General features: G+C 39.2%; 1 protein-coding gene across 19 annotated transcripts in view; it reads left to right on the forward strand.

Annotated features, from left to right (window-relative positions):
* AFDN (afadin, adherens junction formation factor) overlaps positions 1 to 26,296 on the forward strand; it is a 195,571-nt gene that overhangs the window by 165,922 nt on the left and 3,353 nt on the right. For 6 of the 19 annotated variants that reach the window (XM_019479784.2, XM_059714969.1, XM_059714974.1 and 3 more), the window contains 11 exons: positions 3,770 to 3,835; positions 4,020 to 4,093; positions 4,686 to 4,804; positions 6,165 to 6,359; positions 6,639 to 6,730; positions 7,184 to 7,372; positions 9,768 to 10,790; positions 12,464 to 12,499; positions 17,710 to 17,844; positions 21,369 to 21,882; positions 25,863 to 25,947. In XM_019479784.2, coding sequence (XP_019335329.2) covers positions 3,770 to 3,835; positions 4,020 to 4,093; positions 4,686 to 4,804; positions 6,165 to 6,359; positions 6,639 to 6,730; positions 7,184 to 7,372; positions 9,768 to 10,790; positions 12,464 to 12,499; positions 17,710 to 17,844; positions 21,369 to 21,882; positions 25,863 to 25,947 — 2,528 coding nt within the window. The remainder of the gene's footprint in view (positions 1 to 3,769; positions 3,836 to 4,019; positions 4,094 to 4,685; positions 4,805 to 6,164; positions 6,360 to 6,638; positions 6,731 to 7,183; positions 7,373 to 9,767; positions 10,791 to 12,463; positions 12,500 to 17,709; positions 17,845 to 21,368; positions 21,883 to 25,862; positions 25,948 to 26,296) is intronic. The other 13 variants (XM_059715011.1, XM_059715019.1, XM_059715042.1 and 10 more) reach the window with 8 other exon arrangements.

Consider the following 26,296-nt stretch of genomic DNA (forward strand, 5'->3'; position numbering starts at 1 on the left):
TGAATGTTTTCTTAGATGGGACCAGCGAAGACATCCCCCTTTTTGTGATATTTAAGTGATATTTAAATTATTGGTTTTATTTCATTCAGTGTTACTGTTGCTCCTTCCACATTATTTTTTTTTTTAATTTTGGAAATAAAAGTACACTTAAAACACTTAGCTATTAATATTTTGAACATTCTAGATCTCAAAAGAATTTCACAAGTTTTGAGACCTGTGAAACTTCGAACTAGAGCAACTTGGACTTATTTAAACTAATCCTATCTTATTCTTCTAATTAATGCACAATTAGTCTTTGTCCTCCTTCCTTCTTCCCTCCTCCCCCCTCCAAAAAACAAAACAAAACAAAAAAAGAATCCAAAGCCAGGCTGCAAGTTATTAGTTTGGTTGGGTTGAAGTTACAATTTTAGGATTTTAATTTCCATGGTTTTTTTCCCCAAAGGCAGAGAAATAGCAGTAGTAGTATAGCTACCAAAAAACCCAAAAATAAATGTAGAAATGAGTTGGATGCCAGTGAACAGAATAGTCACATTCCCAATAATAAACTAATTTGGAATGTTGTTCTGAATGGGAATGCCTTGTGTATGCATTAATTCAGTTGAAAATATTGGTTTCTGTAACAGTGCCTTTTGTGGAGTTCAAGTGATAGTAGAGCAATGTAAAAATGGCACAAGATCACTTTACTAAATAATGATAGTGCAACTATGTGACCATTTATTTTTACTTAATGATGCTTTCAAGGCTCACTAGTTCAAAAGTTAGACTAATCCATTGTGTGGTAGCTAGCTAGTGGGTGTATGTAAAGGAACTGTGCACAGCATGACTCAAATATATGTTTATATTTATCTGCTTGAAGGTTTGCTAATCATCTAGCAATACAATATCAGTGTTGGGTTTCAGATTAAATTGGGTAGAATATTTTTGTTTAGAAACCACAAAAAGTATTATTAATTAAAAAAAAAAAAATCACAATGGACTTAAACGTTGGACCTGTCAACTTCCAAAATGAAAATTGTAATTCTCTCTTCTCTGCCCTTCCCCACCTTTAGTCATCATCAGGGATCCTGGTTTTCTCTGTTTAAAAATAGCAAATTCTCTGATTTACAAAAAAAATAAAAATAATCATGAAGTCTCTGACTTTAAAAAAAACCAAACAAACAACAAAACCCCCAAAATTAACAATTGAGTGAAATCACACACAAGGTTCCATTGGTGTATTTACAGTTTGGAAGCCTACCAATGCCTAAGTCACTATAATAAAATAAATTCTAAGTATCTTTAAATTTTGGTGTTTGATTTTTTAGGTGTTTTATCATGGATAATCAGAGCTTCCCTTGCCCCCTTCACTAACCAGGATGCAGGTCTAGGCCCCTCGCTCCCAAGCTACAACCCCCTACCCTTACTGGTACCCTCTGGCCCTGCTACAGGAGGCCCTCACCTTCCAGGACTGTCGGGGCTGTGGGTGGGGTCAGCAGCCCCCTGCAGCAACACCCAAGCCCCGGCTGCTGCCTGCAGGAGGTGGCAGCTGCTGCATCAGAAAAGAGCTTGGAGCTCGACTCCCTCTCCCCCATAGCCAACACAGCCAGAGTGGGGGGGTGGGGGTGGATGCGGGCTGCCTACTGTGGGTTTAGGCTCCCCGCCCCCCACCCTGGGGCCTTGGCAGCCCAGCAGGTGGGACCCAGTGCCGCAGCACAGAGTGGGGCTGGGTGGGGAAGCTTGTTGCTGCTGCTGGGAGCTCTAAGCTGCCATGGTGAGGCACTGCCTGCCTGGTGGCAGTGAGGGGCACAACTCTGCACTGCCACCCCCACTGCTGCCAGGCTGGCAGGGGGATCCTTGTCAGGGCGGTGTGGGGCTTGCAGCAGCAAGGAGCTTCCCTGCTCAGCCCTGCACTGCCCTGCCACATGGGTCTTGCATGCTGTGCTGCAGAGGCCCCAGGAGCAAGGCATCAGGGTGGGGAACCCACACCTGTCCTGTGCACAAATCTGGGTGGCAAGTCCCACCACCCCTGGTCCCCTGGAATGCATACAGCAGCAGGGAGCCAGCCTCCCCTGCTGGATGAGCCACCCCAGGCCCTACTACTGCATATGGCCCCAGGCCCTAAGTCCCACACACTGCCGCAGCTGGGCAGCACCCCAGCCCTGCCCAACTCTCTCCCTCCCTTCCTCCAACCCTATGGGGGCCTAAATCCTCATCCCCCTGCCAGACTTACCTGTGGGAGTTGCTCTCCAGGCTGCCTGGTGTGTGTCTCTCTCTCTTAAGTGCACACATACACATGGCATCTCTCTCTCTCTGTGTAAGTGCACACATACACATGGCACCTCCTGCCTGGCTGTCCCCTCTCACTCCCCCCCGCTCCCCCCAAGCCCGCAACTTTGCCTGCCTGCAGAGAGCTCTTTGCAGGCTGGCAGAGTTCCCTTTTAACTGAGAAAAATCTGCATTTTTCTCAGGTAAAAGAGAAAATCTGTGAGGTTTTTTCCTTGGGAAATGGAAAACTTGTATTCCTGGTCATCATTATTTTATTTTTGTTACATTATTATCAAGTGGTCACATCTTTCTTTGCTGGGTCCTTCACAGATGTATGAGAAAAGGCGGGCCCTAGTCCCAAAGAATTATTTTTTCTTTTTCTTTATGTCCCCTCCAAGGTTAAATAAGTCACCAGCTATCCTCTGGCCAAGTAAAGGCATTGGATTTCTACCAGGAGAATTGCTGTTCTCCCAGCAGTGACAATCACCCTCAATTTCTCTCCCAGGGAATCATGTCCTTTCTGGGAGAGAATTTTTCCAGGTGTCAAATCTGGAAGAGCTCCCTTAAAAGAGAAACTGTCTTGCAAGAATGAATGCTTGTAGGTCTGGTCTGGAGGGGGAAGGGATCAGTGGGTGCCTGCTTCTTCCCTAGGCTGGGGAAGCCCAGTTTAGGGAACAGGCTAGGGGATTTGCCCTCACTGCTCCCCTCCCCTCCTAAACCAGTCTGGGAGGGGACTGGAGCAGCCAGGCAAAACTCTGTTCTGAGATTGCCAGGTGAAGAATGAGTTCCCCAGCTGCTCCTCCTCTGTGCTTCCAGTAGCTAGGAGCAGAGGATCAGTTAATCCTTGCTGTCTGCCTGCTCAGGCTGGGATCGCAGTCTATATGCATAGCAATTTTTTTTTTTTTTTTTTTTTTTTAAAGCCAGGTGACTTCCTATTGACATCCTGCCCCCTTCCTGGGCAAGCTAGAGGACAGGCTATCAATGGGCTTCTGTAAAGCTGTATGGCCCAGGGAGCAGCTCTCCAGTGCCCCTGGCTGGAGATCTTACTTATCTACCTCTCTAGTCAGGGCTGGAACACATGAACTCCTGTCTGGCCTCTGTTTCATTACCATATGAACAGTGTAACATTCTGGCGTGCCACATGATCTTAAGGCTACAGCAAGGATACAACTTGCCTCTAAAATGACAAACGAGGATTTTTTTCATTAAGGAATAAAATAAATATTAAACATATAACTTGGTGGGTCTTTTGTTGTTGTTGTTGCTTTGTTTGTCATGGAACCAAATGTCTTTTGCCTCAACTGTTTTTCAAAAAATCCTATAATTAACACCTTTTCTTTTCTTGGTATCTAAAAGATGTGAACCTCTTCTGTATTGCAGTCAGCTGGTTTTTTGGGTAACTTGGGGATGTGTAAAACCATTGAGAAACCAGTATCAGGCATACCGTGATTCATATTCATGGAAAGTTAGCTTATAGGAGAAGTGATTTAAGTGTAACCACTAAAAAATATCTTTCTTTCTGCAGGGCGCAGGTCAAGATAAACTTGGAATCTATGTCAAATCTGTTGTAAAAGGAGGTGCTGCAGATGTGGTTAGTAATGTTTATAAATATTAAAACTGTTAAAGTATGAAAATGTCTAATGTAGAGATTGCTCTAGTAGAAATGTTTTTAATTCTCTATTTGGTTGTTAAAATGTATTGATATTTATCTTGATTAAACCTATATGTGAGCATTGGTATGTAAAGAATGGTTTCTTTCTTCAACTTGTAAATAGGATGGTCGCCTGGCAGCAGGGGATCAACTGCTCAGTGTGGATGGTAGAAGTTTGGTGGGGCTGTCCCAAGAAAGGTACAGTATACTTTTATCAGGTGTGTGTAGAGGAAGTCAATACTGGTATATTGTAGACCACAGTGAATAAGAGCTCTGGTAATGTAATGAAAAATGAGGGTTGGATTTTAGGATACTTCTCTCTATCTGTTGTCTTATTAAATTTATTGTATGCATCTTCAGTGACAAAGGCCTACCAGTGAATTCCTTCTATAGTTTTAGATGAATATTTCCATAACTGTAATAAAGGGATCTATATGAGGAAAAAATGTTGTTCTTGGAGTTTTGAGTCTTCAGTTGGAAATAGAGGTTTTAAGCAAATTTCTAGTTCTAGGTTCTAGTTCTAAGTTTTTAAGTATTTTGGCATTTGGTATGAACTGCTGAAACTTAAGATTGGTAACTGTCCATATAATTGCTCTTTTATATTCTTAAGTCCACTAGATACTCTTTTCTAATCTCCCAGGAAGAATCAATGCTTTTAAGTACAAAGCTGGCAGGGTGTGGAAAGAACATTGTTGAACAGTACCTGTAGTAGCAGTGGCATAGAAAGGATTGTATAGAGAAGTACTAATTAAATGACATTGTGCTTAGTTCTTCTTGACTCTTATCACAGGGCAGCAGAACTCATGACAAGAACAGGTTCTGTAGTGACCCTGGAAGTAGCAAAGCAAGGAGCAATTTATCATGGTCTGGCAACCCTGCTTAACCAACCATCCCCAATGATGCAGAGAGGTAAACTGATTAATTAATTGAATAACGTTTTCATAATGCTTTTGAAGTACATGTGAATATAGAAGATACAGTATTTGCCTGGAGCTTGGTGTTACAGAATTAATGCTAGTGTCTTTTGAATTAGAATGTAGGATTACCAACTATGTAATTTCATCTCTTCTCTGTCCCAGTTCTGGAAAGCACCTGAGCATATGTTTTAACCATATAGTTTAGTATCACATGGTGGTCATATGCGTGCTTGAATTGATGCCCTAAAGAAATTTTAAGCACGTTCATGAAATGAAGAAATAATCTGTCCCAGTTCAGAAAGTGGAACAATTTAAAAAGAAAAAAGGCATCGTCCAGATGCAGTGTACATGTTATGTATTAAATTTAGCTCATCCAAAGGTGCACAAAGGTTTCTGTGGGTAAGACTGAGAACTTGGGTATTTTTAGGAAGATTAGATGAGAGAGAAAATAAATAAATGCCCTTCTCTTGGTAAGTCACAAAAGCCATGAACAGGAAATGTACCTATTCTTCCAAAAGATTCAGCTTATTTTTACACACTGCATAGAATATTATATTAGTTACATGTCTAATAGTAAGCAAGTGCATTACCCTTACAGAAGTTGAAATTTGACTTTTGCAAGTTATTTAAGCATAGATCCACCTTGGAGGGATTTGTTCTAAATAAATTAAATCAATGGAGAGGCCTAGAATTCAGTGGAGTTGTTTTTTTCCTTCAAAAAAAAAATTATCACTTCTTCTTGGAAAAAAATACTGCTTGCAGAAGAAGTGGTAATACTTGTCATATCTACTTTAAAGAAAAAAAAGAAAAGAAAACTCAGAAGCCTTTGAAATGGCTGTTCTTAATTTTCTGTGTATAGTTTCTCTTGCTTTTATGATTGCCTTTTTTCTCCCCAATATGATGGGAATTCCTTTTGAGAGTCAGTGTTTTCATGGCCTAGTGACAATTTTATAGAACTTTTACATGAATAATATGTTGGGAGCTTTCCAAAGTTGAGTATAGAGTTGCATAGAAAGGAAAGTTAAAAGAATAAACCCTTATTACCCCAGCTTACAGCACTGCTCCAGACACCATATACCTTTCAGATTAATCTAGAGACTTCTTTCAGTAAAAGTGCATCTGGCTTTGCCAAATTTTGTGGTGTCTGTTGCAAAATCCCTTTGGAAGCCTGTGAATCAAAAGTATGTTATGCTGTCAACACAAGAGTGGGATTGTGTAGCTGAAAAACTTATGCTTTTCATATCCACATATATTTTGCTGTAAGGTTCAGTGTTTTGTAAAGGAGTAAACTGGGTGGTGATTGTGCAAATGGAATGGGAGGAAAATAATGTACAGATCCTGACCTGTTGCAGTTTCTGACCGGCGTGGCGCAGGTAAACCCCGACCAAAGAGCGAAGGTTTTGAGCTGTATAATAACTCTGCTCAAAATGGGTCACCTGAGAGCCCTCAGCTGCCTTGGACAGAGTACAATGAACCAAAGAAGCTTCCAGGGGATGACAGATTAATGAAGAATCGAGCTGATCACCGCTCCAGTCCGAATGTGGCAAGTAAGCAAAAGTCTAATCATTTTATTATTTTACTGAACATTTATTTTTCTTGCAGTTTTCTTCTCCTAAAAAGAGGGGGAGGTGTGAATGATTAAAATGATTTATTTAAAATACTGACACTGTCATAACAATAGTGCAGGTAATTTTAATAAAAGTGAAACTAAATTTCATTGCAGCATTCTTATTGCTGAATTTTCATTGGCTGATATCTTATTAAATATGATGTAAATGCTTGCTACTAATTTTCATTTAACAATGCTTTCTTTAACTCTTCAATAGATCAGCCTCCCAGTCCTGGAGGAAAGAATGCTTATGCTTGTGGAACCACCACCAAGATAACTTCAGTCTCAACTGGGAATCTCTGTACAGAGGTCAGAAGTGGCAAACAAAAGATTGGCTGTTAACATCCTTTAAATATCAATAGAAGTACTGTGCTTGAGTTAAGCAGAAGTTTCAGTGAAGAATGTTAACCGAATGTCACTGAACAGTGATTTGTATTTATTCTTTTTCAGTGTTACTTAACGAGATTATATTATTGGCACACTACTAAGGACTCACCAAGTTTTTTGTCGTAGCATTACTATTCAGACTTGTTTGTTAGAAATAAATGTATGCAATAAGTGGTGTGCACTTCATTTCAGAGTGCACAAGCCATGAGTCAAAACTTGTAGCATATTTCATTTTAGACTAATTTTAGGCCTCTATTCATTTAGCTTAAGATGAAATTGAAAACCATGTTTAGAAAATTTGCTTTTTAAAAATTGCAAATTAAAATAATTGTGTACAGACTTGATAAAGTGTAGTTTGTCCTCTACCTTTTACAGGAACAGACACCACCACCAAGACCCGAAGCTTATCCTATCCCCACACAAACCTACACCAGAGAATATTTCACATTCCCAGCTTCCAAGTCCCAGGATCGAATGGGTCCTGCTCAGAATCAATGGCCAAATTATGAAGAAAAGCCACAAGTCCAGGCAGAGAGTAGTCACTCAATCAGTGCTGCAATGCAGGTTAGAAATTTGTATTACAAGAACTAAAAAGCCTTTCTCTTTCTCTAGCAGATCACACAAGGCACTTGTTCAGAGTGCTAAGGTTTCTCTTTTAAAACAAACATCTCAAGGTTTCCAGGGGGAGGAGTGTTTTGGGGTTTTTTTGTTTGGTTTTTTTTTTTGCAGAAAACAAAGAAGTCCCAGCCCCTATGCAAGTATGTAGAAACTTGTTGAATTCTTTTTTTAAAGAGAGTAGAGAAATCTCTGAATTTCAAGACCGACCCATTGTCCTCAGTAAAATAGGTTTACTTCAGTCAGCTATAAATTATATTTCAACTTATCTCACTTGAAATGAATATTATTACCATAGAGTCCGAGTGCCCCTCAATCTTAAATGCATTTATCTCTACCCCTGTAAAGTTTGTGAAGTACTGCTATCCCCATGTTTTATGGATGGAGACTTGCCCAAAGTCGTATAGGAAATCTGTTAGGGGAGCAGGGAATTAAGCCTATTTCTCTCAAGTCCCAGGCTAGTCCCTTAATCACTTTCACATTTCAAGTGAGCACAGAAAAGGTTTCAAAGTGGTGGCTAAAAATCGCCATTGAGCCTCAGTGCATGAAGAAGAAATCCTAAAAGGAAGTTAGGAACTGATTTTGCAGGCCACATTTGTGACAGTAATCCTTACGTACGCATACCAGTAATGCCAGTGCATCCCATGGTGATAATTTGTTAAGTAATGATTGCAGGTAACATCTTGGTATGACTCAGCTAATTTTCAAATGGTAATTATATTGCAGCTTGCCTAGCTGTTTGCAACTTTAGAAAGCTAACCCTGTGTTCTTAACTTCAGTAGTGTAAACTAGTGGTAAAAAGCTAAGGAAAAATTATTATTAGACATTAATACTCCAGGTCCCCACAAAGATCAAGTGGCTACTAGATGCCCACACTTTGAGTGGCAGCCTAATTCTGCCAGAGTTTTGATAAAGCAAGATTACTTGGAAGTATGTGTTAGGTGTTTTGTATATATATGTTAGGTTTTGTTTTTGTTAGTGTATGATATGTTTTCATATCAGGGATTTTTAATTTCAAAGCTGATATAAATCAGACTTTAAAAACCTCATAACGATTTTGCTTTTCTACAGCAATAGCTTGTGGGTTTCATTTTTGTTTGAAAAGACTTTTTCTGACAGTTTTAGAATACTTATTGGAAAAGCACATTTTGCTGAATGACCTCTTCCAGATAACTAGTCAAATAGGAAAATTATCACTAGGTTTGAAGGTGCTATTTCTGCTGAGTTAGTGGGAGCCATGCTCGTGCAAGTTCCAGTAAACTGCTGTCTGACTTAAAATTCCTGTTTTATTATGTAAATGCACAAGTCGTTAGCAAACTGTTTGGCTAGGTGCACTTTCACAATTCATCTGACACAAATAGCTGTGTGTTCAGAGCTACTGGACTAATAGAGCATAAAAAATGCACTCTTTTATCCCAAGGAAGGCATTCTTTTGAGGTCATAGTTAAGGTCATTGTTGGAGAAGCATGGAGAAGTTTTTGTTAATCTCCTCCAATTTTGCTGTTTGTTAGCTGGTACATTCTGTGCTTAATCCCAAGAATTTCATAAAGTTTTGAGGTATGAGTATTAGCTTTGAGATAAATATTTTAGAATTAAGAGGCACAGTCATTGTCATCATGGTTTTGAATATTTTCACATATAGCGGGGTTTGTAATGGAATGGGACTTTCCTAGCTGGTATACAGTAACCATACTTAACACTTTTTTGTGCTTGATAGCTTCAAAATGGTGTGAAGGTACAAACAAATCCTGAACATCCCCAGGAGACAGGTGAAGTTAAGACATGTGATCACCCATGTCCCCTCTGACAGTAGCAGAGAATGTCTCCAGTTGGGAACCGTGGGGAGGAGCACGCAGATGCCCCCTCTCCCCCTCAGCATTCCTTGTATTTGTGTTCAGAAAAGAGAAATGTTTTGACAAGGCAGTTGGAAGCTGAGCTGGAGAGTTAGTGCGCTTGAATTACTACTGTTCCCGACTGCCTGCCCCAATGCAGTTGCATCAGGGGAGGAGTTGTTAGGGATAGCCCTGAGAATTTGTGCGATGGGGAAGTTTATTGGCATAAGCTCTGCTTTGTTTTCACCAATTTTCCTGTTGCAGTTTCACAATTGTCTCAGACCTTGCAAAGCCATCCAAGGCTTGTCTGATTTTTAAAAGCTTGAGTTGTTTTGTAATGTTAAGTAACTGAAAGTCTTGGGGGAAACATGCTGGTTATGAAAGTGCTAAACTTTTACCAAAAACTTTTGACTAGTAATAGGAAGGCTTCTTGGTAGAACTGCAGTTAGCCATCAATTTTTATTATTGCATATACATTTGAATGCAGATTGAATGTATTCTGTTTTTTCCAGCGTGTGGCTCGTTCTCAGGAAGAACTGCGAGATCAAGTTTTCCAGCCGGAGAGGAATCGTTTGGAAGTGGTTATACGGAAGGATGTGGAGTACATTGATCGCAAGTCGGACAGTGATCCATGGATGAATTCATCTGTGGATTCCAGCACATCTAGCCAAGAGCATCTGAACCATTCATCCAAACCCATTTCCCCTGGTTCATGTTTAACTAAAAGTGGACCTGGCCGGTGGAAAACTCCAGCTACCAGCCAGCCGACCCCTGTGGCAGTTTCCCAGCCCATTAGAACAGACCTACCCCCACCACCACCTCCTCCACCAGTGCATTATGCAGCTGAATTTGATGAACTGCAAATGGATTTGCCTCTTCCACCTCCTCCTCCTCCAAACCAGCTAGGAACACCAGCATCTTCCCAGGTAGCTGCTGCAGAACGTAAAAAGAGAGAGGAACATCAGCGATGGTATGAAAAAGAAAAAGCACGTTTGGAGGAAGAACGAGAGAGGAAACGGCGTGAGCAGGAAAGGAAACTGGGCCAGATGCGGGCTCAGCCACTAATTCCTTCTCAGCCTATGGTTCCTCCTGTTTCTGTTCAGCAGGTAAAACCAGAAAAGCCTTCAACATTGCAGAGGTCCCAAGAAACTGTTATTCGAGAGTTACAGCCCCAACAGCAACCCCGAACCATTGAGCGAAGAGATCTGCAGTACATTACTATCAGCAAAGAAGAACTATCTTCCAGTGATAGCTTGTCTCCTGATCCCTGGAAGCGGGATGCAAAGGAGAAGCTGGAGAAGCAGCAACAGATGCACATTGTGGACATGCTGAGTAAAGAGATCCAGGATCTTCAGAACAAGCCCGATCGCACAGCAGAGGAGAATGACCGCCTACGCAAACTCATGCTTGAGTGGCAGTTCCAAAAACGACTTCAGGAGTCAAAGCAAAAGGATGAAGATGATGAAGAAGAAGAAGACGATGATATGGATGCCATGCTAATTATGCAGCGGCTGGAGGCTGAAAGAAGAGCAAGGGTAAAAGTGGGGGTAATTCTTTCTAGACACAAGTGTTTTATTGTAAACTTGTATTGCAATATTCCTACCCAAATTTAGAACATACCACAAGATAGAGGAGAACTGGATGGACTTCTGATGTCCCTGTCTTTTGTTACTTACAAATTTTCTAACGAAAAGTGCTCCAAGGTATTTTGATTTTATCCTTGAGATGGTGGATTATAAAAGTGTCCTAAGTTACTAACTGCAGAGCTTCAGCTGGAAACGGACACTTTTTTTGGGTAGGAGAGGATATTCTTTTTGGGGAAATGGCATTCTCCAGTAGATAGGCTGTTAAATTTGGTTGGAAAGAAGGCTAGGTATTAGCTTTAAAGTAACACCCTCCACTTGTTTCCTGGTAGTTTTGGTTTTAAACTTGGTAAGATAAATTCTGAAGGTCTTGAGGGAGGGGAACTGAAAAAAGGACATTTCTTTATGTATTTTATTTAACTCTTTGGGCTTCTTTACTTGAGGCCAGGGTATTTGCAGCTGTTAGATGAAATATTATAATTAGATTGTATCTAGTTTTAAAGTCTTTGCTGTGTTGGCTGCAGATGAGCTTATCTGCAAAACTGTTTTCTATCCTCGCTGAGAAACCATTTCCATAAAGAAGCTATATTTTTCTTTTTATGATTAATAATGCAATAAATTAATAGAGGAACAGGATAACAGTTATTAACTTAAAAAAAAGCCATCTCCTTAGGACCTTGAATGTGTCTTTTCAAGAGTTGACCTAAAACTCCAGGATAAACAAATAAGTAGTCCCACTAACTAAAAAATATTTATGCATGTTTGCTTGACCTTCTAGAATGGCTGTCAATTTTACAGGAGTATTTGACTTAAGGATTTGGCACCTTGATTTGCTAACCCTGGGTGGGTTTGGGGTTTTTTTGTACTTGCCATGGTTTGTGTTGCATTACATTTTTCTTGTGGAGAACTTCGTTTTTGTTTGAGGCACATTGCACTTGCAAAGTGATGAAGGGAGACACTAAATATATCTTTGGCGAAGCACTTGCACTAAATCTCAGCATTGCTAATGCTGTAATTGTCTCGCATAAAAAATCCGTGGGCATAAAAATCCATGTAACTGCCATTTGCTCAAAAATGCTTTAACATTTTATTGCAAGTTTGACTTACAAAGCCATGTGTCATTAAAAGGCTTTGTAGATAAATTTAACATAGCATTATTTTCCATAAGCATTGAATGTAAATATTAGTCATCGGTGAAATTCTTTCAGTTTTAGAATATTGGTGGTTTTATACTTTTCCAGTGCAAAATATAATAGGTAAAAAGTCCTACAGAGACTGAAATAAACTTTGCTTAATCTCTTTTTAAAAAAAGATCTGCACTTCTTTTGCATTATCTGCCTGTAGTGCTAGAGGTGGCAAAAGTAGAATTGCAGAAAGATAAATCATTAGCAGAGCATCCGAAATGGTTAATATAAGTCCCTTATACCCATTTGTGTATTTAGATTTTCACTGTTCCTTGGGTTCAGCAGTATAGTATGAAAGTCTTCAATTTCTCTTGCTTTTAAATCTTTCTAAATCAGCTAAACTAACAAATCAAGGGAAAATGCTTTTGGCATATCAGAAAGCTAAACTTACCTTTATTTTCACTGTGCATCTTTCTTTTTTCCTTCTCTTATTACCTGCAGCAGACTGCTGTGCCAGCAATCTCTGTTCTAGATTTGGTATGTTCGTTTCTTTCTCTTCAATATATCTTCCTTGCCTCGTTTGGTTTTATTAATAATGATCCAATATGCATTGGATGTTGTCTTTGCCATATTTGGGGCGATCTAAATTGAGGTGTGATACAGTAGATTAATTGTAAGCATGTATTTGAATGTTTCCAGGTCTGTGCAATTTACTGCTTTTCCTGCTTCTATCTTTTTAATTGTTGTGTTTTGATTGTGCTTTGAGTTGTTTGCAGCTGTGATCTAATATAAAACTGCTTATTTGATATTTCTGTAAAACTGTAGATTCATAAAAACTTACTGAGAAGTTCAAGGAAAGAAACTACATGGTGAAGTTTTTCTCAGTTTAGTTTTAAACCATAGAAAAGCTTCCCCCCTTTCATATAATGAAATTGTTCTAACAGTTGTCACAAGATATTTAAATCTAGGAAGTCCATAAATGTATTTGGTCTGTTTATCCTAGAGGTCCTATTTCTATCTTCCTGTGTGCAATGACTTTGTGTACTGATTAAGCTTCTATGTTAATCTCTAAAAAATATTTTACTAATTTCTTGAGGGGTCAGGGCGGGATGCTTCTAATAGAAATGAGACGCTAACTCCAGAGAACCAGCTTCTGAACTAGTATTTCAGCCTTCTCTTGATATGCATGTGAATTCAGTTTTTTACTTCCCTCTTCTAAATTCACTTAAGGAATACTGTCCACCGGTAAGACCCATTCTCTTGCATCTTTAAAAATTAAAGATAAACAGTCCCTTGTAAATAATTGCATAAACTGGGGCAGTACTGGCTAGACTAGCGACTAAAGCTGCATTTATTGCCAGCACTGGAAATAGATGGAGAATAAAAATAGTTTTGTGTTTTTCTTTAGAGACGAAACTCACACCTTCAAAAAGTATTACTGTGTAGCTGGGCCTGATAGTAATCTGAACACAGTTCACATGTCTGAGCCAAGGTTTGAGGCTGCAAGTCTTGTAAATATAATCATCTGCACCACTCAAAACAAAGATATAATTAAAAAAAATGGCATTGGAATACTTGGACTACAAATTCTGTTTTATAGGAACAATTTATAAATGCATGCTTCAGACAACTTGTTTCATATTTCTAAAATGTTCATTACATCTGGCTCCAGATTATTATAACTGTTACAAACAGTTTGAGAGTTCTCTGGCAGCAGCAAAAACAGATGAGGTTTCTCACTTTTCTAATTAGCAGTTCATTCAGAAATGTTGTGGATTTTCCAGCTTTCAGTGTTGCCAACTTCTTAGGTTTTTTTGTTTGTTTGTTTATTTGTTTTTACCATGAAGCTTATGATATTTGACGTGTTTCTTAAATCCCCAGTTCTTGGAGTCATGTGATTTGTGATGAATATCAGATTTAATTTTTAAAAAGCAAGTTTCTATTCCTTGGTATTCTAAAAAAGAGCTTGAAAACATTAATTCCAATGGCTAAAAGCCAGTTAAACAAGCCCAAGATTTATTTTTATATATTTACTTTTAGTTTTCATCATTTTTAAACTACCATGAGTTCTTGAGTCTTGGCATATTTTAAGTGCTTGGGAATAACAATACTGAAAGCCATCGAAGTTGTGTTTTGTTGTCTTTATGCCCCGTCCATGTATACATTCATAGCTGTCTGATTTCTAGAGAAGAGTGAATTTGTAGGGGACCTGTTGTATTTTTTTTAAGATGACCCAAACGTATTTAATGAAAATGTAATTGTCACTTTGTATTATATTTTTCCTTTTAAGGTCCATAGGCCATTATTGATTTTTAACCCAGTTAAAATAAGCAACTGATCTTTATACAGCCACTTAATGACAGGAGATAAATATCAAGTCTTATAACTTAAAAAAAAATAAGTTCCTGTCCCTGATTGAGCATTGTTAGTATCTGGAATTTTGAAGCCATGTGCACACCAGCTATTCCATGAATAAAGCCCATCTCCTCATATACCAGATTTTATTTTTTCCCCCCCTTGTGTTGTCACATGAGGGAGTTCTAGGCTGTCTAATTCGAAATTAGATAGATGATCTGTTAAGGCTGCATGTTTTGTTCATAAGCAGGTCACACTCAATACCTTGTGCTTGCTGGCTAAATACATGCTTATCGTATCATGGCAGTAACACATCAGAAGCATCAGAAGAACACGAAGAACTGCTTTTTCTGTATTTTACTAGGTAAACGTGATACTTTGGAGAAACCGCTGAAAGGAGAGTAAACTTTTATGTTTTCATATTTGTTACATGTAATGAATGTGTCCTCCTTGTTCCTTGAGCAGTGCTGCAGGTCTCAGTAGTACATTGCTGGGTGTCCCTTTTACTGATATAGAATGTGGAGGCAAGACAGATTTCTAAAATAAAAATATAATAATTTGGTTTAGAAAAGCCTTATGTTTAATATGTTCAAACTAATCTGTGGGGGTATGATTGCAAGAGTCCTTTGGATATAACTGGGACTAGTGGTTATATATTTTCCTTATACTGTCTTGAAAATTCAGCAGTTGAGTTGATTTCACTCCCCGCTTCAGGGTTACTATAGCATTGCCATTGTATATGATCACAAAAACTAATTGCTTCAAGCAGTATGGCGTGCTTTGTCAACCTAACAGCCCTTTCTTCATCTGTAACCGCTGCTAAATAGAAGCTAGTTATCTGGGGCATAAGGGACAGTGTCCTCCTATAGTGGTCCCTCAGTCCTCTCCCACTTAAGCCTTATTCTTGGCCTGTTTTCTAGGATATAGGTCTAAAACTGCCTCTGATCTGGCTGGGCCATTCCAACCTGATGCAGTGTTCTCTCCAAAATTATCTTGGTTAGCATGTTGACATCAGTTCCCAGATTGGCAGGTTGTTTATTTTTTATTTTCATTTTCCGGTTAGGTGTGTTCATTTACAGTCTCAAGAAATTATAATTCAGTCTGTCCTTTTTCACCTCCTTTTACTTCTACTTTTTATTTTGTATCATTCTGCTCAAGCTCCTTTTCCTAAGGTGCTTTAGACAGTGAAGAAGTTCTCTATACTTTCGCAATATCTTTACTATTTTCCTTTCCAGTGGAAGGTATCTGTATTATTTCAGTCTCTTTTTATGAATTTTTCACTTCTCTCCTTGTATATCATCTTTTGTTTTAAAAAATAATACATAAAGTGGAGACTTGTATCTAAAAAAATTAAGCGAAGAGGGAAAGAACTTATTTTAAAGAATTTTAAATTAATAACGTTAGTTGTTTCCTTCTCTTGTCCTGATATAATTGAATATATTAAGCCTTCTATTTCGTCTTTGTGTAGTCTTGAGCCAAGAACTACAAACGAGATTTTCTTTAGAATGAGAAATTAATGTCTTATAACTGGAGTGCATATGTAGCATCCTCTGACATACATACTTCTCAAATGCCTGCCTATATGAACAGCAATTTTTATTTTGTTTAAACATCGACTTGCTTTATTTTGAAAATTCAATTAAAAGTTCTTTAAGGACTCATACACTTAAATGTATTTTGACCATAAAATCGGAGGCATTCTCAGTTTTAAAATGCAAACTTGTAATCAGCTGACATGGAAGGGTAGATGAGACGGTAGGCTTCTCTATAGGGCGTTATGTAATGTCTAGAGAACCAGAAACATGCAACTAATTTCAGTTTGGGAAGCATTTTAGTGACAAAACCATTTAAGAAAAAAATCACAAATGCAAACACGAGGTCATTTTTAATAGCATTTTGTTGGGGGGGTCCTTCAAATGTTAAGTAAAATTTTTGGTAAGGAATGTACGGTTGTACATTTGGCAATTACAGTTTTCTGGAACAATACAAAGGTCAAGATTAAGAAAAAATATCGTAAAATTATGATGCTTTTAGGCAGTATGGAGAAGACCCCCTTGTTCTACTGTGTACTTCTTTGTATGTGTGTATCTCTTCTACTAATGTTAATGAGAGTTATATATTCTAATGGAAAATGGGGAGGAAAAAATCAAAACCCTCGCATGGAGATTCCCCTCAGAAATATGATGGTTTCAAATTTAAATTTTCCAACTACTTCTGTGACTGCTTAATGGGCATGAAACCATTTGGTTAGGAATAAGAATAGACTGAATATATTTAGCAGTAAACTACATAAAAGGATCACATCTTTTAAAAACAGAAGTAAAATCAAGGTAATTTTGTGCTCAGTTTAAAAAAAATCAGCAATAAGAAATGGATTCACATGCAGGTGCCAGGTAATCTCTCTATTCGGTTGTTATCCCAATAACTACACTTGCCATCATAGACAGGTCTTAGACAAATTCACTGAACCTATACAGACATATTTGGAGTAGTGCTAATTTTTCTGATTAATGTCCTGCTTATCTGATAGATCTTACAGTTCTGTCTAGCTTACTAGACATGAGTCTGTGAACTGTGTCATTCAGGTATCCTCATCTTTTTTGCCTCATTTTCTGAGTGGGCATCTGCTGCAAGTGTGAGTGGTGGGGGTTCATTTATCTTTAAGAATATTTGTAGACATGTTGCATAAGCCTCTTACTTAAATTGATTGACATTTTTACTAATGTCATGATTTTTCCAATGCTTTCGTTCTGATTCAAAGTGAAAAAGAATTGGTTGTTGGAACTGTGAGCTGTTGGTTCCAAGTGTTTGATTTCATGTTACTTTGAAATAAGACTGTTACTGAGGTAGGCTGGAAAGTAAGTCATGCCTCCGTACTTTTCTGAGTTCAGATACTGTACCAGAGTAGGGAGTCGGTGTGCATTTTTACAGTGATGCTGGGATGGAAGATGGCTTTTAATGGAATATTCAGCTCCTTTTTAGGTGCATTGTAAAATTGTCCGTAATTCTAAATGTAACAGGAAATAAAGCCTGAGAGAGACTGTCAAATCTCCTGCCTCCCAAAGTCCTCTCTAGTTGGGTACAGCTGCAGCACTGTCAAGCAATGAAAAGAAACCAGTAAATTCCTTCCTATGCTTTTCTTGTCTTTTATGTGCCACAATTAAAAATTCTGTGTGTGGTGTTTGTTTGTTTAGGCTTTGTTTTTAGAAATGTTCAGGCAAAGCATAGTGTACGTAATCACTGCTGGACAGTTTAAAGTGGTGTTGATTTAATGTATCATCAAAGTAGTATGCAGTATTGGACTTATTTGCTTGAGCAAGGTGTACGCGTGCGCACTCTCATATCCAGGGGAAGTTGAATTTATAAAAAAATTAAAGGCATGTTTTTGTTAGTTACAGGATGAGGAGCGCCGACGGCAGCAGCAGTTGGAAGAGATGCGTAAACGAGAAGCAGAAGATAGGGCCAGGCAAGAAGAGGAGCGCCGGCGACAGGAGGAGGAGCGAACCAAGAGAGAGGCTGAAGAAAAGGTTATGGTCCTCTGAGTGCAGCAAGGATTCTTTGTAGGCTTCAACTGCTTAGCCTGACCACTAACAATTTGGTTTTGGGGGAGGGGGAGGTGAATACATTAACAAAACAATAACATTCATGGCCCGAGTCCTTGTCCCATCCAAAATAAAATGCAGAACCTGAATTACTATTCAAGCCTGTCATTTCTTGGCTTGGAATTCACTGATAACTCAACAGACACCTAAGCCTCCACTTTCCCTCTGAGCTTGGCTGTTTCTGCTAGAATTTACCTTCAGAGCCTTCTCTGCCTTAGCTTTTTGGTTTCCTCTGTCCCTTGGGGACACTTCCATGTTCTTTGATACTGATTGACCTAATGAGCGTACTAGTAGTTGAGACTATGACTATATGCTATATTGGCGACCTTATGACACTTCACTGAAATTCTGTTCTTAGAAGCAGAAACAAAAAAAATGACTTTTCTTGATCTAGTAGACTTAAAGACTTTGTATGTTTTTGCTTTAGCATAAACAGTTTTATAGGACTCGGAGAGGGGGATGGTGGAAGAAATGTTATTTCATATTGTTATTACATTTGTTAGAACCAGGAAAAAAACAAAATTAGGATTTGGCTCTTTCCTGTAGGAAGTTTGATTATAGTAGATGTTCTGTTGGGAAATTGGATCACTAAGATTTTGAAGTTTACTTCAAAAATGTGGAATTTGACACTCCTTTAAATTCTATGTATACATTTTGAGAAGTTTGCCATAACGTATTTAGAAGGTGTATCCTCTTATTGAGACTTAATACTTGTGGCATAAATATTTGACTGCACCAGAGAAGGGACAGTTCTGTTTCTTCCTGTTGACACCTGGGACATTAATGAAATTGCAATTTTTAGAAGACGGGAAAGGATATTTTAATACTTAAAGGTGCACCTGCTGGAAAAATGTGGTAAGAAAAGAATAACAAGTTCTAGATCTCTTCAGTGATGTAGAAAAAAATGCACCAATGAAAAACAGAAGAAAACATAGGAAATGGTGACAGATCTATCATTTGGGTCACTTGATTCCCCAGAGTATTGAGGCATATACCAGAGGAAATAGTTCTGAGCTGGTGGAGAGTAGATTCAGTTTGATCAGTAGATCTTCTCCATTTCTAACTGCAGTGTTGTTCAAGTTGCTGAAAGGCAACTTTTCATGACTGACGAATTTGGTCTTTAGCAGAGACAGTGGTGTACCTGACAGCTGAAAATTCATTGACATCCAAGTGCTACAAAGCCTTTATACAGGGGAAAAAGATGTCTTGTTCCCAGCCAGAACAAGAGTTGATAGGATCAGGCTCCCTTAATTACAAAATACGCCTGTATGCAATAAATCATAATACAGGTCTGAGAGATGTCAGTCAGAATTGAACATCTTTGTACAGAACCATAAAAGCCTTTTAAATTGAAAAATTAGAAGGGAAATTAGTATCATAGTGTTTAGGGTCGGAAGGGACCTAAACAGATCATCAGGTCTGACCCCCTGCCCCGGGAAGGAACGGGTGCCAGGGTCATAACACCCCAGCCAAATATGTGTCCAGCCTCCTCTTGAAGACCCCCAAGGTAGGAGAGAGCACCACCTCCCTTGGGAGCCCATTCCAGAGCCTGGCAGCCCTAACTGTAAAGTAATGTCTCCTGATATCAAGCCTGAACCTGCTCTCTAACAATTTGTGGCTGTTATTCCTAGTAACCCCAAGGGGTGCCTGGGGCAACAGAGCCTTCCCCAATTTCTGCTGGTCCCCCGTGGTGAGTTTGTAAATGGCCACCAGATCCCCTCTCAGCCTTCTCTTGTGGAGGCCGAATAGGTTCAGGCCCTTTAGCCTCTCTTTGTAGGGCCTGACCCACCGTCTCTTGACCATGCGAGTGGCCCTCCTCTGGACCCTCTCAATGCTAGCCACATCCCTCTTGAAGTGTGGTGCCCAGAACTGGATGTTAGTTTGCCTACGGTAGGGGTACCCAGCATGTCCAGAGATAATAGAAGTAAAATAGCAGCATAGTACTGTGCATTATTAGACCCATTTAATCTTTAGGGTTGACCAACCCTCAGTATAGATCAGGGCTGTTCAGTTTGCAAGCAGTCAGGGGCCACATGCCCCATGGGCTGCAAAAGTAAGGACTGGATGCTGCATGCCATAGACATGAGCAGGTAAGTGCCCCCCCAGTCCTCTGTACCACATGCAACCGGGCAAATACTCCCACCTTCTGCACTGCAGATGGATAGGTGCTCCTCTGGCTGAGTGGGCAGATGCTCCTACTCCACTATGCAGGAAGGCAGGCATCTCCTCCCACTGCCCCTGTGCAGTACCCTGCCTCACCTGGTACTGCAGGCAACCCTCCCTACCCCACAATAAGTCAGGCAGCAGAATCCAAGGGGAGGACGGAAGGCCCCAAGTCACCAGCTGCTGTGGCAGCTGAAGCAAGGAGCTGTAGTGTCCAGGTGGGAGTCAAGAGACTGCCTGTTGTTAACCCCTCTGTGCACTGCCAATTGGACAGCTCTGGTAATGGTGACTTTTATTGTGGCCCCATAGAAACAGCAAGGGCATGATATTTTCTAAGAATTTGTAGGGGATGCTTCAACAGTCATTAATGATAAGATTTAAAATCCTGTTTTTAGGATCTTATCAATTTATTTTTTATAAATTTATTTTAAATAAATTAATACATTTTAATAAAAACAAGTAAATTGCAGAACCTTAAGGTTGTCCATGCAGTAACATCTTTTGGAGCAGCAGCATGTTGACCAGTGTGGTTCCCCTGCTTCTTACCTGTGGCAGGTTAGGGTGTTAGGTCTTGTGACTAGGTCCTGGTTGACACTCTAATTTTGCTCTTGGTTTCGGTAATGGATTTATATGAGATAGTTTGGAAAGGGATGATTTGGCCTAATGCAAGGAGACTACTGGACTAGATGAGCTCTGGAGGTCCCTCTCAGCCCTACTTTTCTATGATTCTATAAAAGATATTTTTCTAATGTTTTTGTCATCGGCTTTGCACTGTTAGTCAACTCCAAAGTTCTTGATTAACCTACTCTTCAGTAGAGAGAAGGCACTGTTGTACTCTGACAAAGTTCCTGGTCATATTTTCTAACTCTTAGACTTCTGCAGTTTTGGTGAATATTTACTTTATCAGTGGGTGAAATTCTGGAATTTGACATTCCTTTAAGTTCTCTGTATACTATTACTTTTTTAATATCAGTGAAGGGAGAATGCCATTGGTAAATATAGGTTTCTCACTTTGGACACAAGTACACTATTATCCTCAAGTATGTAGCGAGTCTAGAAATAACTCAAAATTGACATTGTTACAAGACCATTTGGTCATTTTTACTGTAGCAAATGTATTCTGTATACCATTAGGTATGGATTCATTGCTTATTGCTAGGGAAGAAGGAAGAAAAATTTGTTCGCTACTTTGTAGAGGAAAAATTGCATCTATCCTGTATGTAAATGTATGCATGTAAATGTCCTCTGTTTTCTAACAACTGCTTTTGTTTCCTGTGGACCTACAGAGGCGACAGGAAGAAGGATATTACAGTCGCTTGGAAGCTGAAAGGCGCAGGCAGCATGATGAGGCAGACCGAAGATTACTGGAATCTGACGAGCCTGGTCTGTACAGACCTCCACTTCCACGGGAATATGAGCTCCCACCCCCAACCCTTTCATCTAATGCTCCTCCTCCCCCACCTCAGCGAAACACCTCTTACCTCAAAACACAGGTCCTCTCCCCTGACACGCTTTATACTGCCAAGTTTGTTGCATACAATGATGATGAGGAGGAGGAGGATTCCAATCTAGCAGGTCAGGATAAGTACTCCAGCACAAGAAAATCTTATGGTGACCTTCCTCCTGCCACCCTTAAGCCACAGCAGCCCTCCCGCCAGCCGCGCCCAGTTTCAGATGGCATCTTTCTTTCCAACTCATTCCAGCCACCCTTTGTCAATGCCAACAGTACTACTACCAAAACAAGTCAGCCCCCACCCCCACCAAACAAACCAAGTTTCTTCCATCCCAGCAGCTCAAAAGGTAGAGATTAACGATGAAATAAGTCTCTTTCTCTACAAACCTGTCTGCACATTTCCCACTCTGGTGTTTGTAGATATAATCACTATGTTCTTGCTGTGGTGATTTAACTTAAAATTCTGACGTCCGTGTGAATTCTCTTATTTTGTAGATGTTTGAATCCAGGGCTGTCCAACTGGTGGCTCGCAGGCCACATGCAGCCCATGGGGGGGTGATCGTGCAGACCCTGGGTTCCTGCTGGGCAGCTGCTCTCCCTGCTGCTTAAGCTACTGCTGCATCTGGGGCCTCTAGGTTCCCCCTCCCTCCCTCAGCTTTTGCTTCCTGCTCAAGCTCCAGGAGGTGGGGAGGCACAGCTCACTGTGTGGTGCAGCAGTAAAGCGGAGGTGGCCACTGCCCATGTCCATAGGGCGAGGAGTGGGATTGGGGGCACTATCTGCATGCATAGTGCAGGAGTTTGAGGGGAGAGGAGGGAGCACGTTGTGCAGCAAGTGATGGGAAGTGGCCCTGGGGCCCGTGCCTCTCACTGACGTGGTTTCTGGGGTATGTAGCCCCCAGCTCTGTAGAAGTTGGACAACCCTGTTTTATAATCTGTCAAATTTCTTTATTCTTTGCCAAACTCTGATTTTTTTTTAAAAAATCTCATGTTTCAGATTATGAAGGAAAAATCATTTTGATTCATTGTTACTTGACCATTTGAAAGTACTGTTGGTTTTGGCTTTCATTTTGTACCTTCCAATAATCGTTTCTTGTTTTATTTGGTTGACCACTATGTGCTTATGGCTTCTTATACATGTCTTCCATGAACATAAGAAATATATTTTCTGGTTGGTTAATGGTGGGAGCTTATCTTCTGCCCTTTTTTTTTTAGTACAAAAGGGGTTCTTTTTCTAACTAAAATGTGTGCAAATGGCTTTAAAGGGCCTTCATATGCTTGTAATTCTTGATCATTCAAGTCCGTGGTAACCTTCGGGGCTCGGACACAATACAAACAATATTCCAGGCAGCTTCCAGGGGTCACAATATTTCTGCTTTGTGTAGTATAGGTTACCTTATAACTGAAAGCGATAGCTTAATCTCCATCAAAATGCCTTAGTTTCAGTTCCTCCTCAGTCCCCACATTGGCCATGTTTCTGTCTCCTCTTCCCCTTATAATACAAATAAGCAATTACAGTGATAAATAAAAGCCTAATTAACAACTTAATTCCATTAATTTAAACAACATACAGTGTTCTGAGAGCACTAGATTTTTTCTTCTAGCTGTTCTCAGCCTTGGAAGTTAACATGGACTGAAGTTCATTGTTAAAATTTGGACTTCATGACCAGTTAAGAGAAAATTTGTAACGTATTTATTCTTCAGTGTGTCCATGTGAATAAGTGTGGACATAACTTGTGAACATGAAATCAGATTCTTTTTGAGTAGCGGTACCCCTTAGGGCCTTCTCTTAGTTCAGTGCTGCTTTCTGCTCCTCATCAATGGCAAAAAGGGCTGAGTGGCCTTTACTGTCCCTCAGTGCCCGGAGAAAAAGTGGAATTTGGCCCAGAGGCAGCAAAGTGGAATTTGGCGAGTGTCTGACCCACTTTTCCTACTGCTAGACTCATCCTTTTCTCAACTAGTTTTGAAATCAAACTAAATTTACTTTCCTTGACTTCTGCTTCCTTTAATTTGGGTGTTCTGAGGAAGTATTGTAGCTGTCCAACCCTTTGTCATCACGCAGGACAAAGTGGCCCTAGAAAAACATGCAGTCACTGAGAAGACTTAAAAAGTCTGATATGTGTGCTCCTACAGTGAGATCTACACATGAGTATCTACAGTGGGATCTGTGTTTACTATGGCCTTATGAAAAAGTGCAGTTACTGAAGGGCAAGTAATTTATTACTTTTCTGCAAATGTGGTTCTACATTAGAAGCAGTTGGACTCAAGCTGCTGAGACCCACATATGGCTGTTGTTTCAGATTAATATGAGCCAAAGGAAAGCAGCTTTGTAATCAACATAAGCTTCTTTAAAATGAGGCAAATAATATTGTATGTCTTTTATCTTTTTAAAGTATCTTTTCCTTTTTCTGTACTTGAAATTGTCAATTGCAGCTAATTTGGGATTAGATATAAAACCAGGTTTTGTATCTTTACATATAGGCTTAAAGAATGCTGTAAATTCCTTTGCTTATTTAGCACTTTGAAGCCTCCGTATGAATAAATTGTTACTGGAATTGGTATTGACTAATAATCCCTAATGCACTCCTGTTTATCGGTAAAACATGAAAACCCTTGCCCTTTAATTATATTTCCCAATCTTACATTCTTCTGGTTTTTCATGTATTAAAGGAAAAGAGGAACCTCAAGAAGGTGACACACATTTAATGATGCTTTGTTTTTCAATAAATAGTCAAGAGGACAGTTTGCAAGTCAAAAGGGAAAGGGGGATACAGCACTATGACATTTCACTTGTAATAATCCTTACGCATAAAAAAGCATTCTGAGTACTTTTATTCATACTTTAAAAAAAACTATAGGAACAGGCTAAATAGTTCACTTGATTGCTCCAGCATCTATGAAGACTGCCTGTGTAACGTACAAAGCCACTTGCACAAAATGTAGATTCACTATGCAGCTTGTCATATTTCCATCTCACTAGCCCTATCACATTACTGTCCTTTTATAGCTCTTCTGTTATGAATGCTAAGACTGGTAGACAGACCATGCTTCTGCAAACTGCACTCTCCTCCCTTCTTCCACTGGTTTGCCTAAAGGATTATTTTAAAAAACTGGCTCCATTACTTTGGGACTGAGAGTCTGAGCAGTTTTAATGAGGCAGACACAAGTATGACCATCAAATTTAGATGGATGCTAGTAGTCAAAAATGGTATCTTGATCTGAACAAGACAAGTACTTATTTCTTCAAAACACTTCAGTTGTGTTTTTTTTATGTGATTTGTGCTACAACTTTATAGCTAAAAATATTTGTCTAACCCACACATGTACATGGCCTCTAATAAATATATTTGTTAAATTGATCTGGCGGAGAAATATAAACAAGTTATTTTTTTTATTCCCCCCCCCCAATCTTCTAATTACTTGAAGTGCAAAATTTACCTGTGGAAGAAGAGTAAGAATAAGTTTCCTCCTGTAGAAGGAAGTTCACAAGACATTATATTTACAATGTCAAGGGACCAAAATTAGAAATCTGAAAACAAATTTGAGAATCATACTGACAGTTATTTTGACTGGTTGCCTAATGATACAGATAATTGAGAGGAAGCATAATTAAAAGCTGACTCTAATGTCAAAAAATGTTGATTGGGATTAAATCTGTTTAGTCTTGTGATCTTTTGGAGTATACTTACATTCTCTATTGAATCTATGTATCTTAATGTCTGAACTAAATCTAAAGGTGCAGTGCTGCAAGGTGTTCGCATGCAAAACAGAGAAGCACAGAAATGGGAGATTAAGAGTCATACTTGGTAGTACAGTTTACCAAGTTACCAAATATTTTCAAAACCTAACAGATTAATCTTAGTAGAGGAATTTTCATAATGGGATATTCAGATGTGTGGGCTCCACTTATCATAGCTGTAAATGCTAGTTTTAACCTGACAAGACCTGCAGAAAAAATGTAGGTTGCATTATAGGTCTTTTCTTCAGTCCCCTTTTAAGTGTCTTGTATTTCTGCATTATAACAAATCAACTTCAAGATAAATAACTTTACAAGCATTTGATATCTCACAGTCTGTTTGAAATACAACACACGTTTTACCCTTAATTTTATTTGTGAAACAAAAGTAGTCTGTGAAAGAAATAATTATTCTTGTAATTTCAACAGGCTCTTAAATAACACTTTTCAGTCCTTTTTAACAGTATAGGAATAATTTACAAGAGTTTCTCTTTGAAGAGCACTGCACCTTTTGAAAATAAACCTGAAAGCTTTGTATGTGGCAATAAATATCTTTCAACTGTTATTTTTAATTCCTTTTTTTTTTTTTATAAGGACCAAATTCTTACACTGGATCTACAGGAGCAACTGTTGGAGCCCAGGAACTTTATCGGGATCCAAGAGAAAAAAGATCTAAAAGGTGAAATAAAGCTATACTATGCAGGTTTACTCTTTTATTTGTATTCATTAGCTGTTGATTTCTGGATTATTTTTTAATCCTACTCATATACATGAAACATTTTTTCTCTCTCCTAGCTTAATGACTTCCAATGGAACTCTAAATCTAGAAAAGAGATTTTCAGAGGAAGAGCTTTAAAAATGAGCAGGACATTTTAAGGAGTTCTGGAATGTGTTCTGAATATCTCCGATTATTACAGAATAGATCTTGGTTTTATACAACACTTCTTCCATACTTCTGGTTATCTGAAGTACTTCTTTTAGAGTAGTGAACTCAGCTGGTGCTGACTGTGAGCTAATTTTTCACTCCT

This window comes from Alligator mississippiensis, chromosome 1 (genome assembly GCF_030867095.1).
Source record: "Alligator mississippiensis isolate rAllMis1 chromosome 1, rAllMis1, whole genome shotgun sequence".
NCBI classification, from domain to species: Eukaryota; Metazoa; Chordata; order Crocodylia; family Alligatoridae; genus Alligator; species Alligator mississippiensis.